This window comes from Labrus mixtus, chromosome 14 (genome assembly GCF_963584025.1).
Source record: "Labrus mixtus chromosome 14, fLabMix1.1, whole genome shotgun sequence".
Taxonomy (NCBI): Eukaryota; Metazoa; Chordata; class Actinopteri; order Labriformes; family Labridae; genus Labrus; species Labrus mixtus.
The window spans coordinates 1,987,952-2,002,505 of record NC_083625.1 but is presented as its reverse complement, the minus strand read 5'-3'; the positions used below and the strand labels follow the sequence as shown (position 1 = coordinate 2,002,505).

Genomic DNA, 14,554 nt, shown 5'->3' with positions numbered 1-14,554 from the left:
ACACACACTCTCTGTAACCGTCCTGAGGAGCTCGTTCACGCACGCTCTCTGTAACCGTCCTGAGGAGCTCGTTCACGCACGCTCTCTGTAACCGTCCTGAGGAGCTCGTTCACGCACACTCTCTGTAACCGTCCTGAGGAGCTCGTTCACACGTTGCTCACAGAGGGAGGTGTTGCCAGTCAGAGAGGAAGGGGGGCGGTTGTAGTATTTATAAGAAATCCAAGATGGCAGGCGGGTCTGATGCTGTAATGAGTGTTTTCCTTCCTATCACTGCGTCTGTGTCAGTGGACGGATGTACAGGATAAAAAATAGGATTTTTAGAATGGGTGTGTATGTGACTTCCTGTGCTTCTGCAGCCAGCCTCTAGTGGACACTGGAGGAACTGCAGCATTGTGTACTTCATCATCAGCTTCTTTCATTAATGGCTGAGGTTGAAACTTTGTTCCCGTCTCGTTCAGGTGACCTTGCTGTGGGAAGACCAGACGCGGCGCCACCTGCTGGCCAGCGCCAGACTCTACTTCCTGCCTGAGGACACGCCGAGGGGTCGGACCAGGGAGCACGGAGAGGTGGGTCAAAGGTCACACAGTAAACCGGATCCTCTTCATTACAGATAAAGTACTCAAACTGTTCACGGTACGGCGTTTCTTCAACATGTCTGGTTAATTCTTTATTTTTCAGACTTTTATCTAAATTAAATATCTGTTTCTAATTTACCTGAAGGTGTTTCCTTCAGTTTAGATTTTAAAATCATAATATATCAGGACATGTTTCCTGTCAACGACATGAAGGGTTAGTTTATAATCTGCTTTAACAGCATCTATAAATAACCTTGTCACGGGGACACCGCCGCCTTCTCCATCCAAACAGGTTAAACTAGAGTCTAAGCCCCTCCCCCCTGTTTATCACAAACTTCTCATTAATAAACACATCCGGTGGCGCTGCCCGGCTTGCGCCACGGACCCGGACTTTCAGCCAGATGACAAAGTGGATCGTAGGTCGGCCCCCTCCGCTCTTTAAGAAGAGTTGAGGGCGAGCAGCAGGATTTAGAACTGGAGCTCCTGAGGAGGAGGAGGGGTATTTGGGGGGGGGGGGGCTAAACGAGATCACAGCTGACAAACTGGAATGGGAGGAAGTTTAAAGTGGGTGAACAGTTTGTCACGCCGTTCACACGGTCAGCGAAGCTTTAAAGGACGCCGTCACAGAGCGACACTCAGCTGCTGCTCGTCTGAATCAAAGGCTCATAACGAGGAGGAAGTCAACCTGAAGAGGAAACATTTAAACTCTGGAGACCAAAATCTGTCTGTAGGTCCGCCCCCATCGTCTCCAGAGCAGATCATGGAGGTTAATATCAACACGCCTCAGGAACATCTGGAACACCTGAACCAGATCAACATCCGGTCTGAAGGGGGATCGATGATCCCCCGCTGGAGTCTTTAATGTTTCTGAATCTGAAGCATGAAAAGTTGTGTAATACATTAAAACATCAACGTCACTTCAACATGTGCAGCCTTTAAACTCTTACATCAGCGTGACTCCTCCCCCTCCCTCCCCGTGTGATGTCACCTGAGAGATGTTGGTCCCGTCTGTGAGAGAGAGAGAGTTTATCTGTTGTGTTTTCTCTCTTGGTGTTCAGGATGAGGTTCTCGCCGTGTCCAGGAAGATCGTGTTGCGGGTGGAGGATCTGGTGCGCTGGTCGTGCGTGGAGCCGACCGGTTGGAGCGTCGAGATGAATCTAGAGACGCCGGCGTGCGGGACGAACGGGCTCCTCAAATCTCTGCAGAGCAACAACAACATCACAAACAACAAGATGAGCGAGCCGCTCCGAGACAGAGATGACAGTAAGAAAACACAACTTTTAAAGTGTTTCTCAGCAGGACGCCATGTCGGGTTTCAGGTGTTTAATTGTCTTTTGCATGTGGTCGTTTTGTTCTAAACATTCGGTGCCGCGTTTCTCTTCTCAGACGAGCAGTCGGACCATCACAGCGTCAGAATCCTCAGCTACCCGCAGTACTGCCGCTTCCGCTCGCTGCAGAGACGCATCCAGGACGGAGCGAGGGGGGCGGTGCTGCAGGACCTCCACCTGCTCGCTCTGGGCGGAGTCAAAGCGCTGCCGAGCACTCGACTGATGTACTGCAGAGACACCTTCAGCCACCCGACGCTGGAGAACAACGCCAGCTTCTCCTGGCAGTTCAGTGAGTGAAACGCCGTTATCAAGGCGTGTTAGTTTGTAAACATGCGGGGGGGGGGATCCAGGACCCCTCCCACCCACCAACCAGCTTCATCACCTTTGTGTTCTCTTCTGCCGCAGGATGTCCGTCTCTCAGTCTGCGAGGGCGACCTCGCAAGAGGAGAGGACGAGACGGCAAAGAGTCGCCCACCTCCGGCCAATCAGAGTCCTGGATCGACAGGATGAAGGTTTGATCTTTGATGACGTCATTTGAACGTTTAGTTAAGGTGTGAGTGTTGACCTTTAACCCTGTCTGTCCGCCCGCCCTCAGGAGAACGTGATGGGCAGCGTGGAGGCGGGCTGTGAGGGCGGCTGGCTCCCTCACCCTGAAGAGCAGCTCTTCCTCGATCAGCTGTTCACCTTCATGGACCGGAGCGGCTCGCCGATCCACAAAGTGCCCAACCTGGGCTTCAAGAAGAGTGAGGGGCTGCGTCTGTTATACACGAATATTTATCTCATCAAAGTGGTGCTTTTATTTTGACATTTCCCTTTGTAACGTTCTCCTTCCTGTGCGTCCTCAGTCGACCTCTTCCTCATGTACTCCGTGGTGAAGAGACTGGGAGGTTATAAAAAGGTGAGTTGCTTCATTTTGTTCCTGTTTGCCTTCACTGAGGTTCAGACTCTCTGCATGTTCAGAAGTTTCACAGCACGGGACAACTTCTCCTCGTGTGAGTGCGCCCTAAAAGTAGACGTGTCTTCACGATCTTCTTTTTAAACATTGCTGTACATAAATAAACAACACAACTTCAGAAGGTCAACACTTTTTTATCTTTTATATTCAGGTCTAATTACAGATGTTTTTCCTGTTTTTAGGTTCTTGTTTAAATCTCACATATATTTTTATCCCTGCACGGGTTATGTGATGTGTTTGTTTGTGTGTCAGGTGATGATGTCATGATGTTTGTTTGTGTCTCAGGTGATGATGTAATGTTTGTTTGTGTCTCAGGTGATGATGTCATGATGTTTGTTTGTGTGTCAGGTGATGATGTAATGTTTGTTTGTGTCTCAGGTGATGATGTCATGATGTTTGTTTGTGTGTCAGGTGATGATGTAATGTTTGTTTGTGTCTCAGGTGATGATGTCATGATGTTTGTTTGTGTCTCAGGTGATGATGTCATGATGTTTGTTTGTGTCTCAGGTGATGATGTCATGATGTTTGTTTGTTTGTGTCTCAGGTGATGATGTAATGATTGTTTGTTTGTTTGTCAGGTGATGATGTCATGATGTTTGTTTGTGTGTCAGGTGATGATGTCATGATGTTTGTTTGTGTCTCAGGTGATGATGTCATGATGTTTGTTTGTTTGTGTCTCAGGTGATGATGTAATGATTGTTTGTTTGTTTGTCAGGTGATGATGTCATGATGTTTGTTTGTGTGTCAGGTGATGATGTCATGATTGTTTGTTTGTTTGTGTCTCAGGTGATGATGTGATGATTGTTTGTTTGTTTGTCAGGTGATGATGTCATGATGTTTGTTTGTGTGTCAGGTGATGATGTCATGATTGTTTGTTTGTGTCTCAGGTGATGATGTCATGATTGTTTGTTTGTTTGTGTCTCAGGTGATGATTTGATGATTGTTTGTTTGTCAGGTGATGATGTCATGATGTTTGTTTGTGTGTCAGGTGATGATTGTTTGTTTGTTTGTCAGGTGATGATTGTTTGTTTGTTTGTTTCAGGTGATGATGTGATGATTGTTTGTTTGTTTGTCAGGTGATGATGTCATGATGTTTGTTTGTGTGTCAGGTGATGATGTCATGATGTTTGTTTGTGTGTCAGGTGATGATGTCATGATTGTTTGTTTGTTTGTGTCTCAGGTGATGATTGTTTGTTTGTTTGTGTCTCAGGTGATGATGTGATGATTGTTTGTTTGTCAGGTGATGATGTCATGATGTTTGTTTGTGTGTCAGGTGATGATGTCATGATTGTTTGTTTGTGTCTCAGGTGATGTGATGATTGTTTGTTTGTCAGGTGATGATGTCATGATGTTTGTTTGTGTGTCAGGTGATGATGTCATGATTGTTTGTTTGTTTGTGTCTCAGGTGATGATGTGATGATTGTTTGTTTGTCAGGTGATGATGTCATGATGTTTGTTTGTGTGTCAGGTGATGATGTCATGATTGTTTGTTTGTTTGTGTCTCAGGTGATGATGTGATGATTGTTTGTTTGTTTGTCAGGTGATGATGTAATGATTGTTTGTTTGTGTCTCAGGTGATGATGTCATGATGTTTGTTTGTGTGTCAGGTGATGATGTAATGTTTGTTTGTTTGTGTCTCAGGTGATGATGTCATGATTGTTTGTCAGGTGATGTGATGTTTGTTTGTCTCAGGTGATGATGTGTTTGTTTGTGTGTCAGGTGATGATGTAATGATTGTTTGTTTGTTTGTCTCAGGTGATGATGTCATGATTGTTTGTTTGTGTCTCAGGTGATGATGTAATGTTTGTTTGTTTGTGTCTCAGGTGATGATGTCATGATTGTTTGTCAGGTGATGTGATGTTTGTTTGTCTCAGGTGATGATGTGTTTGTTTGTGTGTCAGGTGATGATGTAATGATTGTTTGTTTGTTTGTCTCAGGTGATGATGTCATGATTGTTTGTTTGTGTCTCAGGTGATGATGTAATGTTTGTTTGTTTGTGTCTCAGGTGATGATGTAATGTTTGTTTGTTTGTGTGTCAGGTGATGATGTGATGTTTGTTTGTGTGTCAGGTGATGATGTAATGATTGTTTGTTTGTTTGTCTGAGGTGATGATGTCATGATTGTTTGTTTGTGTCTCAGGTGATGATGTAATGTTTGTTTGTTTGTGTCAGGTGACTAACGATCGTCTGTGGAAGGTGGTCTATAACGAGTTGGGAGGATGTCCCGGCAGCACCAGCGCCGCTACCTGCACCAGGAGACACTACGAGAGGTCAGAACACAGAACAGATCAACAGATTTACCCAGAATGCACCAGGCGTCCTGTGACCACATGTTTTATATCTCAGGCTGATGCTTCCTTACGAGGAGCACCTCCGAGCAGCAGGAGGAGGAGGAGGGGGAGGAGCCGAGTTCAAAATCCCAGATCTACCCTTCCCCCTGAAACCACGAGGGATCAGAGGCAGGAAGCCGCTTCAGAGAGGAAGAAAACCAGGAGCCAAAGCCAAGGAGAAGAAGACGACCGCTCCTCCTCAACCTGTGAGTATCAGCGTCCTCAATAATAATAATAATAATAATCTTTATTTATAGAGAAAACAAACAGGCAGGTCATAGAATAATAAACAAGGCAAGATTAAGGAAGAAAAATCACTTCTTTTTTTTTTAAGGAATTTTAAAAAGTGAAAATATTAACAATTTAAAATCAACAAAAATCAGGAAAGGCTCGCCGGAGAAAGTGTGTCTGAAAGCACGCCATCCTCCAAACAAACCCGATAAAAGCTAACAGCTCATCTCTTGTCTTCCAGCAGATAGTGAACCCAAACGGCGCCGTGGTGGTGAAGCGTGGTCGAGGTCGGCCGCCCGGAACACGCAACAAGGCCACGCTGATCGCTCAGGCTAAGCTGCTAGCTCAGCAGCAGGCTAAAGCTAAAGGAGCAGCAGAGTGTCAGCAGCAGCTGCTTCCAGCCAGAGCTGCAGGAGGAGGCGGAGCCAGCAGCACGCACAGGGTAAACACTCTGCATCACTGCAGAGATTCAAGATTTGTATTTGTCACATGCTCATACAGATGTGCAGTGAAATGTAAAGACTGTTCCGCAAGGCCATGCAATAAACACTCAAATTACTAAAACACATAAATACAGTAAATATAGAAATATAATGTCAAATTAAAAAAGAGAAATATTTGAATATACAAAATATAGAATAATGTAAACAGTGTAAAGTTTCCAGGGTGTAAAAGTGCAATGTGCAGATTGTAATGTGTGGTGTGTGTGCATCATGTAGTCAAGATATATGAAGATGTATGTTAACGTGTGAACTCCACAGAATCCCTGCTGGATCTGACCCACGCTGACAGACGCCCCGACATCACATCAAATCATAATAATAATAAATTACATTTATATAGCGCTTTTCTAAATACTCAAAGACGCTTATTCTTATTTATTATTTAGTTTCAAAGTTTTCTTTTCCTTCTACAATCATTAAAATACAGACGGCTGCGGTCACATGACCTGGTGTGAAGGACTAACGACCTCCTTTCTTGTTCTCTCCTCCCTGCAGCCCATCCAGCCGGTCATCCTGACCCACAACATGCCCCTGACCCCTGACCTCTCCCCCCTGTCCACCCCCTTCCTCCCCTTTCAGCCCAAACTGAAGGATCTGAAGACGGAGCGCGGGGAGTCTGCAGCTCCCACCGTCCTCCTCTCCACGCTGCCTCGGCACTTTGTGGGCGGAGCTCTGGGAGGGTTCAGCCCCATCAAAGGGGTGTGTCCTCTAGACGTCTTCAGAAACCGTATCAGCCTGCAGAGGGGTCCAGAGAGTCCTGCTCTGACCCCTCAGGACCCCAACCAGCACCTCCCCACCATCTTCACCCTGCAGCCCAAAACGGGAAGTCCGGATTCCCCCCATCCAAGTGTGGACCGGACGCCGCCTCAACCCCACCCGCAGCATCCCAGCTGCACCGGTTGCAGTGCGGACGACGGGGCCCAGAGAGGGGGAGGCCGGGAGGCAAGGACCCGACCCCCTCTGCCCCCCCTCAGGGTCCTTCCTCTGAACCTGGACTGCAGCGTCCAGGTGTGTCAGCTGATGAGGACTCGTCTGGGCTCGTCTCAGTTCCAGACCTTCACCCGCCGCCTTTCTGAGGCCCTGTCCCAGGACCTGAGCCCCAAGCCCCCCTGCTCCCCCATCACGCCCCCCCCAGAGCAGGCCCTTCCCCTCAACCTCAGCAAACGCTTCCCCGTCAAGAGAGCTGCCACGGATGGACCAGAGCCCAGTCCAACAGCCGTCAACGGGACCTCAGACCAGCACATGTCCAAGAAACCAAGACTCAGCACCCAGACCCAGGACCTCAGCCCGGGGGACCAGACCGGCTCTGCAGGAGGAGAAGAAGAAGAGCAGGATGTGGAGATGAAGAACCAGGAGGAACCTGCAGACCTAAGCTCCCCCAGCAGGATCAGGGCCTTCCTGCTCGGGTTGCCCCCTTTTCAGGTGAAACTGGAGGAGGATCTGAATGGGACCGGGACCAGGTTTGGAAAGTTTCTCCCTCCAGGATCTTTAGCGGAACAGCAGAGGACCGAGATGGAGCAGGGAGTGGTAGTAAAGGAGGAGGAGGAGGAGCCATGTCAAACTAAACAGGAGGATTCTGATCCCAGACCCTGCTCTGGTCCTGGTCCTGGTCCAGCTGAGGTGAGGAGTGCGGGGCCTTCAAACACAGACACTCACTGTTTTTAGAGTCGGCGCTCTCTTTGTAAGCATGAGAAAACTGCCCCCCCTGAGTCCAGGATGAGTGGGCCTCAGAGCGGGCTCAGTTAGGGGTTTTTGGACCCGTTGGATCCGGCTCGTGTTGGATCCAGAGGATGAGGAGCGAGACGTTTCATTTCTTCATCTTTCAGAACATTTGAGCCTCGACGGGTTCTGATTTTTGTGTCTTTCTTCTTCTCGATCACGTTGTTGATATTTGCAGAGGAACGACGACGCAGAGACAATCATAGATCAGTTTCTTTCCTTTTTCATTTCTGTGTCTTAAAATGTAAAAACAGAAACACAGACTCTGAAACAAACACTGCCATAACGAGGGATGGGGATCCCAACGCCAAACACGCTCTTTAAAAATCAAAAACACGAGAGCTCATCGAGTCTCGTGGGTCCGATAACGTCACGCTATCTAACGAGTCGTTTATAAAACCGATTGTCTAATGAAGTCTTTTAATTAAATAGAAGAACCAGCAAACAGTTTTTAAACCCCTCAGAGATTAATTCTGGTCATCTGAGGATGTCTGAACTAACGGAGAGGTTTCAAATTTTACCAAAGAAAAAAGGAGGAAGTGAAATTTAAATGTATATTTCAGAATATTTGACTGTTAGCGAACACGACCGCCATGACCCACCAGGTCGACACTGAGCGTTAAATTAACCACAATGCACCTTCCACTGTTGTCATCCTCCTCCTCGTCCAATCAGAGCCCCCCCGTGGTGACACCATTCAAACTTGTATCAAGTCCTGAAAGAAAAATATGAATCCAGTGTTCAATCAGCGGGTTCAAAGCTTGTTAGCTTAAAGGTTACATTATGATGTGTTCAAGGTCAGGTCGGTAAAATGACTATCAGAGAACAATCATATGGCATTATGATGTTCTTAAAGCCAACGTCATGAAGAAGAAACTTCAGGTTTAGGTAAGAAAAGATGAATCAGATCTGATGGTGATCCCCATCCCTAACCCTCATAACACTATAAACTATTCAATGTGACGCTGAACACGACTTAGTGGAAATAAGAATTACATCTATGGGTGATGCTATGCATCGAGACTTCATAAATGAGCATCTGTAGTTCTGTAGTTTTTAAATCTCTACTTCTGTAGAGAGATGGTTATTTTCTGATAAAGTGTCCTGATGTTATCTGGAGCTCCTTCACGTTATAGCTCGTTAAGTGAAGCCTTTCTATAGTCCTGCTCGTTAGCTCAAATATATCAACCTTTCTTACACACACGTGCCTTAAACAGCCGGCTTCACCGCCCGCTTCAAATCCATTCAGTTGGAGAGATACCTTGATGTTGGACCTCTTTAGTTTCCCTAACCCTAACCCTCCACTCCCACTCCTCAGCATGTCTGTCCTTTAAATAACAAGAAACCAGAGTACCCCTTACCTTAGACCAGAGAAACCAGAGTACCCCTTACCTTAGACCAGAGAAACCAGAGTACCCCTCATATTAAACCAGAGTACCCCTCATATGAAACCAGAGTACCCCTCATATTAAACCAGAGTACCCCTCATCTTAGACCTCCTGAGAGAAACCAGAGTACCCCTTACCTTAGACCAGAGAAACCAGAGTACCCCTTACCTTAGACCAGAGAAACCAGAGTACCCCTCATATTAAACCAGAGTACCCCTCATATGAAACCAGAGTACCCCTCATATTAAACCAGAGTACCCCTCATATGAAACCAGAGTACCCCTCATATTAAACCAGAGAAACCAGAGTACCCCTCATCTTAAACCACAGTACCCCTCATATTAAACCAGAGTACCCCTCATATTAAACCAGAGTACCCCTCATCTTAAACCAGAGAAACCAGAGTACCCCTCATATTAAACCAGAGTACCCCTCATATTAAACCAGAGTACCCCTCATATTAAACCAGAGTACCCCTCATCTTAAACCAGAGAAACCAGAGTACCCCTCATATTAAACCAGAGTACCCCTCATATTAAACCAGAGTACCCCTCATATTAAACCAGAGTACCCCTCATCTTAGACCAGAGAAACCAGAGTACCCCTCATATTAAACCAGAGTCCCCCTCATATTAAACCAGAGTACCCCTCATCTTAAACCAGAGTACCCCTCATATTAAACCAGAGTCCCCCTCATATTAAACCAGAGTACCCCTCATCTTAAACCACAGAAACCAGAGTCCCCCTCATGTTTAAGTTAAACAGAGTTCTGAATGTCGCGGGGTTGCAGAAAAGACCCGATCTGTTCCACTCGAAGATTAAACCATAAATCGTAAACTCCTGGAAAAACTGCAGCAAAACGTATTTCTCTGGTTCTAATATTTAAAGGTTTGTCTGTAAATAAAGTGAACATTTAGAGTTTTGTTGTTTTCAACTTTTCTCCAAACTTCCACCACCGTGCCACCGCCGACCATCTTGTGTTTTTCACCACCGTGCATTGGCGACCACCGTGGGTTGGCGTCCACCACTTAGCCTTCATCACCAGCAGTGTATAGGATGTTCATGCTGGTTCTTATTGTTGCTTTTCTTGGGTATCATTTTCATCTGCGTTATCAGGGTGAGCGTATCCCATCATGCATTTGGGTAAATGAGACGGAGTTCATGATTTACGGTAACAGGAGGCGTTGACTTTAACGCCTGTTTGTCAGAAATCATAACGCACTTAACCCAGTGAGTGTGAACGTACAGAATGGGAACGTCACATTTTGTATCCTTCTAGTCTCCTGTTTTTAAATCTAATTCTAATAAATAATCTTAAATTGATGGTTTTAGGCTGCGACACATTATTTGCCTGTTGACATCGACATGAACCGATGTGAGTAACCCATCAACTTGACGCTGGCATCTAGTTTTCTAATCTCTGATTCAGAGAAGAGGTTTTTTATTGTGCACCAAAAGAAGTCGTGACACAAACATCGGATTTCCCCGATCTGTGCGTCTCAATATGAGCGATGACTAGCAAAGTCAAAGTCAGTTATTATCACACGCTTTAATGGTTTCCCTTCATTAGTAGCAGGCGAACTGTTTCCACCTGTTTCCAGTCTTTGTGCTAAGCTACGTTAGCCATCCTCTGGTTCATATAAAGTGTACAGACATGATAATGGTCTCAAACGTCTTAGCTAACGCTCCACGAGAGAGAGAATTCAGGGACTACTAAAAATGTTAAATTCAAACAGACTTCCACTTAAGATCAGCTGATTCAGTCTCTCCAGATTTGATGTCAATAATTGTTTAAAAAGAGAAATCCAACAGATATCATTCACGCCTCGTCACCAAAGATTATGTTAGCTTTTTTAGTATAATGCAGCGCTCCAGCTGGCCCCTCCCCCTTCTCATGTGAAGTGCCAACACCAAACCCAGACTCCATGTTGTTAGAAACATCAAGGTATCTTTTTAACTGCCGCCTTTTCCTTTGACTCGTTTGGTTTTCTGCCAGACGGACGTCGGGTCACATTTGCACACCTACTGTACAAACTTGCTTCACTTGTTTTTTTTTTTTCCATATTTATATATTTGCCAACGTTTTGTTATTTTACCCGAGTAGAGGAATCATGTACGACAGCGAAATGACCTGGTGCTGTTTATTCTTAGTTATGTAGCTAATGCCATATTGTTGTTTTATTTTTGTGTCTAAAGCTGCAAATTCTTTCATCTCGGCAGTCTGACTTCTGGACTGCAGTCTCACGCAGCTTCTATTCCAATAAATCTGACTGCTTAGGAAAAGATTTGCAGTTTTTTTAAAAGATGTTTTTGACTGTTGGCCTCATGTGAGACGGATATGAAATGTTTCTGAATGAATGCATGAGTAGTTAATGTAAACTCAAAGCACACATACTCCACCGCTCATCACCTCTGAACATTTGGTGAAAAGAGTCTTTAGATTGTTAAGAAAAGTCACTTTTCACTGCAATGTCTGTTCTCTCCTCGACTCCAAGGAGAAAAACTTTGATTCATCTTTTGCAGTAAGAGTTCATATTTCTCAGAAAATGTAACAACAGATTCATGTATTATTTTTTACATTGTGTCCATAAATCTCTTATTTTGAAGGTGGAGTTGTTTGTCTGAGCATGCTCAGCTTTGCTTCAAAGGAAGGAGTTTGTTTTAGAGGGATGGTCATCGTGCGAGGACACGACTGGTCACTTTCTCGAGTAGAGAAGAAGAAAATGACAAACTGACTCTTGACCTTCAGAACGAAACGTACAGGATCCAAACACATTCATGGTGTTGCTTTAATACTTAAAGTTAACCTTAATGTTAGACCGCCATCATTATCCAGTGATCGCCGCTTAACAAAACACCTGGTGTATAAAACAATGACGTCATCAGGTTGTCTCTCTGAGCTGCAGGACTCCTGATGAACATTTTAATAAACTTCTGGAGGTCAGTCGGGGTTTATAAACATCTCTTATATTTTCTTTATGGTAAATGTTTTTGGACTGCAGTACCTTGAGTGACCACTGGGACACATTGGCAGCATTGTGCTGGTCCCCATATACTCCCAGTTGCAATCTTGGACTGGTTTCAAACTGGTGTGAGCCTACGCAGGGTTAAACTGGTTTCCTCGGCTTGTGAACATCAGAGTGCAACGCCATGATTTCATTTATACCAATGAGAAGCTCCGCCCTCTGAGCACGGCCTTCAAAATAAACTTCTTACAAACTACTTCCTTTGGAGTAAACATGAGCATCCCAGTCAAACCACAGCTCCACCGGACCAGTTTGAGTGTCAGCCTGACTGTCCTGAGCGTTTTGCATTAGTTCTTTTATTTTGTGCATGTTGATGACATCACGCCACTGAGCGCCCGCTGGGTCACCTAAAGGGGGGCGGGTCTTGTAGTCTAGCAGCATGTGAAACCAGTATGAGAGATGAGTAGGTTTTTCTTTGGTTATTTAAGCTTTAGTTTGTTAAGGTTCCTATCTTCTTTTTTTTTTCTTTGATAAAGTTAAAGACTGGGATGTTTACATTTTGTTCTGCATGTTCAGATTTGTTATCTCCGGTGTTTACTACTTCAGCATCGCTCGTTAGCGGCACTGCGCATTTACGTCAAATCAAAGTGCCTGATACCTGAACGTTTAATTTGCTCGTTAGCCTTCACGCCATTGACTTGAACTACGGCTCCTTTTGTCGCCTGATGTTTTGGGAATCCTGTGTTTCAAATTTGGATTAAACGAGGAGATAAACGACGACAGGATGCTCGTTCAGATCCCACAGCGAGCTAACTGGACCTACAGGATCTGACCGCGACTAGTGGCCACCTGAGCGCTCGGAGACGAGACTCATCCTGTGACGACATTCACACAGAGGATGATCAAATAACGGGTGCTACATGTGACATTTTAACATACACAAAACAAACAATGTAAAGACTGCTGCAGCTTCTTTAAACGATGGACGACCACATGGTGGATCAAGATTCTTAACGCCAAGCGGCTGCGACCGTCTCTCATTGTCTTCATCGGTTAATCTCAAAATGACTTAAAAACAAGACGTGGTTGGAGTCTGTCCTCGAAGCTGAAAAGACTTTCTGATCGTTTGTTGTTAAAAAGATGAAACACAGAATCATTGAGCTCCAGTTACCGACGACACCTTCAGATATCTTCAGTTAACTCCTGAAGAAATCCATCATCATTGATTTCTCATGCCTGTGATTGAAAATGTTTCCATTAAACATCCGGAGCTGCAGATTAGTTTTCTGTTTAATGATTCAAACGGTTTCAGCTGCAGCGGGTGTTATAATCTCATTAATTATTTCATATTCTCCGTTCACATCTTTAAATATCTCGCCTGAAATGTCAGTTTGAAGGAATATAAAATATAGTCAAAGAAACGTCAACATTTAAGTTTGAGTTCAAAGTGACTCGTCTGAAGTTGATTCATTTTTAGATCTGAAACCACGAGCCGAGAATAACGACTAAACTTCAGATTCATGACTTTGTTGTGACGGCTGCTGGAGACTAAATGGAAAGGATCTCTAACATGAAGTCGGTCGTTTTCCAGGTGCTTTAAAGAGTTTTATAAGATCTGCAGTCCCATCCTGGAGACACGGCAGCAGAATGTGAAATGTGTGCGTATGTTATAAATGCTGCATGTGGCACCTCACAAACTGTTGGATGTTTAGAATCAACGAATGTCTCAGTCACTTCCTGTGATTGTTTGTTTTTTATCACGACATCATTCCACTCATGTTTTTATTTCCTCTTTTCTCTGGAACTAAAAAAAAACCCAGAACAACTTAAAAAACACACAAATGTGCTTTTCTCTACAGAGCGCTCTGAACTTTTGCAAAGTCAGTCTGACGAGAGAGCGGACGCTTTCTGCTAAGGTCACTTCCTGCGTGCACCTGAAACATCCACCAAGGTGTTTTTGAGTGGGAGGTTTTTGTGTTTCACGTCGAGTGCGTGATTTTATGGTTGAAGATCTGCAGCATCAACTCCAGTTCCATTTCTTAGTTTATTTTAACAGCTGGCAGTGTCAGGTACCATTCCATTTTAACACTGTATATTTATAATAAAAGTAACCTGTTAATAAACATCAGACTGGGTTTCATTTCTGTCTTTTTGAAACGTCTGATGACGGATAAAGTAACTTCACACCTAAAGGGTGAAAACATTTTAACTTATAGGATGAATCGACACTTGTTTAATGTAGATGAAGCTTATGGAGAAAAAGGTGAAATTATAATGAGACCTGATATCAAACCTGAAATAAATAAGTTAACATAAAGTATACTTTAAAATTAAAGAAGTAAAAATCAGCTTCAAGAAGAATGACCTCCTCCACAATAAACTGTTTTAAGTTTTGCATGGAGCCCAACTCAACTCAATTTTTATTTTTTAAGAGGATAAAATCTTAATTTAAAGAGTTAAAAGTTGCTGTAATGTTTGTGTTGTCAGTAAACAGTTATTTTATGTGAAAATGTTCCAAGTATCAGCTTAAAGGTTATTTAGTTTTTAAAGTTAATTTAAA

The 14,554-nt window shown here is 44.4% G+C and overlaps 1 protein-coding gene across 2 annotated transcripts in view; it reads left to right on the top strand.

Moving 5' to 3' along the window:
• The window catches only part of zgc:77151 (uncharacterized protein LOC337153 homolog), a 23,461-nt gene extending 9,339 nt beyond the window's left edge, over positions 1 to 14,122 (top strand). Inside the window, exons 3-12 of one of the 2 annotated variants that reach the window (XM_061056127.1) lie at positions 459 to 566; positions 1,634 to 1,838; positions 1,962 to 2,192; positions 2,309 to 2,415; positions 2,499 to 2,646; positions 2,749 to 2,801; positions 5,030 to 5,127; positions 5,204 to 5,393; positions 5,660 to 5,860; positions 6,417 to 14,122. In XM_061056127.1, the coding sequence (XP_060912110.1) occupies positions 459 to 566; positions 1,634 to 1,838; positions 1,962 to 2,192; positions 2,309 to 2,415; positions 2,499 to 2,646; positions 2,749 to 2,801; positions 5,030 to 5,127; positions 5,204 to 5,393; positions 5,660 to 5,860; positions 6,417 to 7,586 (2,511 nt within the window). In that variant the 3' untranslated portion in view covers positions 7,587 to 14,122. The remainder of the gene's footprint in view (positions 1 to 458; positions 567 to 1,633; positions 1,839 to 1,961; positions 2,193 to 2,308; positions 2,416 to 2,498; positions 2,647 to 2,748; positions 2,802 to 5,029; positions 5,128 to 5,203; positions 5,394 to 5,659; positions 5,861 to 6,416) is intronic. The other variant, XM_061056129.1, reaches the window with a different exon arrangement.
• Positions 14,123 to 14,554: the final 432 nt, after the last annotated feature.